Source organism: Pan troglodytes, chromosome 9 (genome assembly GCF_028858775.2).
Source record: "Pan troglodytes isolate AG18354 chromosome 9, NHGRI_mPanTro3-v2.0_pri, whole genome shotgun sequence".
Classification (NCBI taxonomy): domain Eukaryota; kingdom Metazoa; phylum Chordata; class Mammalia; order Primates; family Hominidae; genus Pan; species Pan troglodytes.
Window position 1 is genome coordinate 8,523,649 of NC_072407.2, and position 2,301 is coordinate 8,525,949.

General features: G+C 42.4%; 1 protein-coding gene across 1 annotated transcript; it reads left to right on the forward strand.

Annotated features, from left to right (window-relative positions):
• The first annotated feature begins 821 nt into the window (after positions 1-821).
• LOC129136397 (RNA polymerase II subunit A C-terminal domain phosphatase SSU72 like protein 2-like) lies at positions 822-1,523 on the forward strand. Its single transcript, XM_063783552.1, has one exon. The coding sequence runs from the start codon at positions 849-851 to the stop codon at positions 1,431-1,433; it is 585 nt and encodes a 194-aa protein (XP_063639622.1). The 5' UTR covers positions 822-848; the 3' UTR covers positions 1,434-1,523.
• Positions 1,524-2,301: the final 778 nt, after the last annotated feature.

Genomic DNA, 2,301 nt, shown 5'->3' on the forward strand with positions numbered 1-2,301 from the left:
ACCCCTTTCATAATTTTAAAATCTCTTCATTTTCTTAATAAATTTTACAAACTTTTAAGGAAAATAATTCTAAACATTGTATTTCAGTACCGAAAACTAAGACACAACTGTACTTGAAGGCATATTAAAGTAGGCAGAGGCTTGCAGCAATTGCTGCCTTCTCTGGAGAATCATTATGATTTCAGTAATATCAAATGCAGAAAATGTTGTGTTGAATAACTCTTAAAATACCATAAGCAGATATGTTGTTGAGAATGGGTTTTTTTTGTATTGATGAAAAATTTTGTGAACTTCTGGACAAAACTATACACAATGGTCCTGTGATTTATGCAATTGCATTTCTCGAACACTATGAAAATTAAAAGAAGCAACAACACTTGTAATTTATAACTAAATAGGGTGCAGCCTTGGACATTATCAACATGTTTATCATCCAATTTCATGTCTGAAGGTCAGTGGAGAGTCCTATGACATGCTTGCAGGTAGCTTAATTGTCTTGGCCATTGTCAATAGCAGCCCCCATTCACTAGGAGAACCACCAGAGCAAACTCCAGATTTTAAATGAATCCAGACTGGGTGGTGCCACCTTTGTGGAGAGTTAATGCTTTAGGTAACTTAATCATCTTGATTGTTCTTGTGATGAGTTAGGAGACGATTATCACAACCTAATCAATCCAGAAGTCATGAAGTCTCCACCCACTAATTAAGGTGACTCAATATAAACCTGCCTCCTGTGCCTCCACATTAGCTCATTTGGAAGACCTGGGTATAGGTGGTCGTCTCCTCGGCTCAGAGACCCTGCAGCAACTGAGGTGCCTGTGTCTCTCTGGTTCCCAGTGGCCGCCATCATGCTCTCCTCCACACTCAGGGTGGCTGTGGTGTGCGTGAGCAATGTCAACAGGAGCATGGAGGCCCACAGCATCCTCAGGAGAAAAGGGCTAAGTGTCCGGTCTTTTGGAACTGAATCTCATGTGAGGCTACCAGGACCAAGACCCCATCGTCCTGTAGTTTATGATTTTGCAACAACATATAAGGAGATGTACAATGACCTCCTCAGGAAAGATAGAGAATGCTACACCCGCAACGGAATCTTACACATCTTGGGAAGAAATGAGAGAATCAAGCCCGGTCCAGAAAGGTTTCAGGACTGCACTGATTTCTTTGATGTCATCTTCACCTGTGAGGAGAGGGTCTATGACACAGTGGTGGAAGATCTGTGTTCCAGAGAACAGCAGACCTTTCAGCCTGTGCACGTGATCAACATGGACATCCAAGATACCCTGGAAGATGCCACCCTGGGAGCTTTCCTCATCTGTGAGATTTGCCAGTGCCTGCAGCAGTCAGATGACATGGAAGACAATCTGGCGGAGCTGCTGTTGCAAATGGAGGAGAAGGCAGGAAAAAGCTTTCTTCACACCGTCTGCTTCTACTGAAGATCTGGGCTGGCTTTGTCCCCTTCCTCAGTAAGAACTTAGGCATGGGACTTTAGTCCGGATTTATTGTGAGAAGCATCTGCAAAAACCTTCCACTGAGTACTGTTTGTGTTACTTTTGTACACATCACCTGGAAAGGGACTATTACCAATAGGTGTATTAAAAAATGTTAAACATCACTGATGAGCAGGGAAATGTAAAGCAAAACCACAATGAGATATCACTTTGCACCTATCTTAAGGGCTATTATCAAAAAGACAAAAGAACAAATAGTAAGGATGTGGAGAAAACTGAACTCTTACACACTGTTGGTGGGAATGTTAATTAGTACAGACATTATGGAAAACACTCATTTGCCCTAAAGGGGATGGCTGAAGACTACAGGCACGCGGCACCACACCCGGTTAATGTTTGTATTTTTAGTAGAGATGCGGTTTCACCATGTTGTTCAGGCTGGTTTTGTACTTCCGACCTCAAGTGATCTGCCCGCTTTGGCCTCCCAAAGTGCTGAGATTACTGGTATGAGCCACCTCACCCGGCCCAATTTTACTTGTTTTTATTAATCCTTCTGAAATGTGTGTATAGCTCACATTTATTTCGGTATAAATCAGATCAGAGACATCACTTTTGTCCTTGATGCAGGGACAAAATCTATCTATATAGGAAAATATTGCATTTTTCTATGTCCCTCTTAAGGTGATTCTTACATGGCAAATACAGCAGGTTCTCAAATAACATTTTTTTTTCTTTTTCTTTTTTGAGACACAGTTTTGCTCTGTCACCCTGGCTGGAGTGCAGTGGTGCCATCATGGCTCACTGCAGCCTCAAACTCCTGGGCTCGATCAATCCTCCGACCTCAGCCTCCTGA

Excerpts from the sequence above, each read along its gene's own strand:
- LOC129136397 (XM_063783552.1), top strand. The coding sequence starts at position 849 with ATGCTCTCCTCCACACTCAGGGTGGCTGTGGTGTGCGTGAGCAATGTC.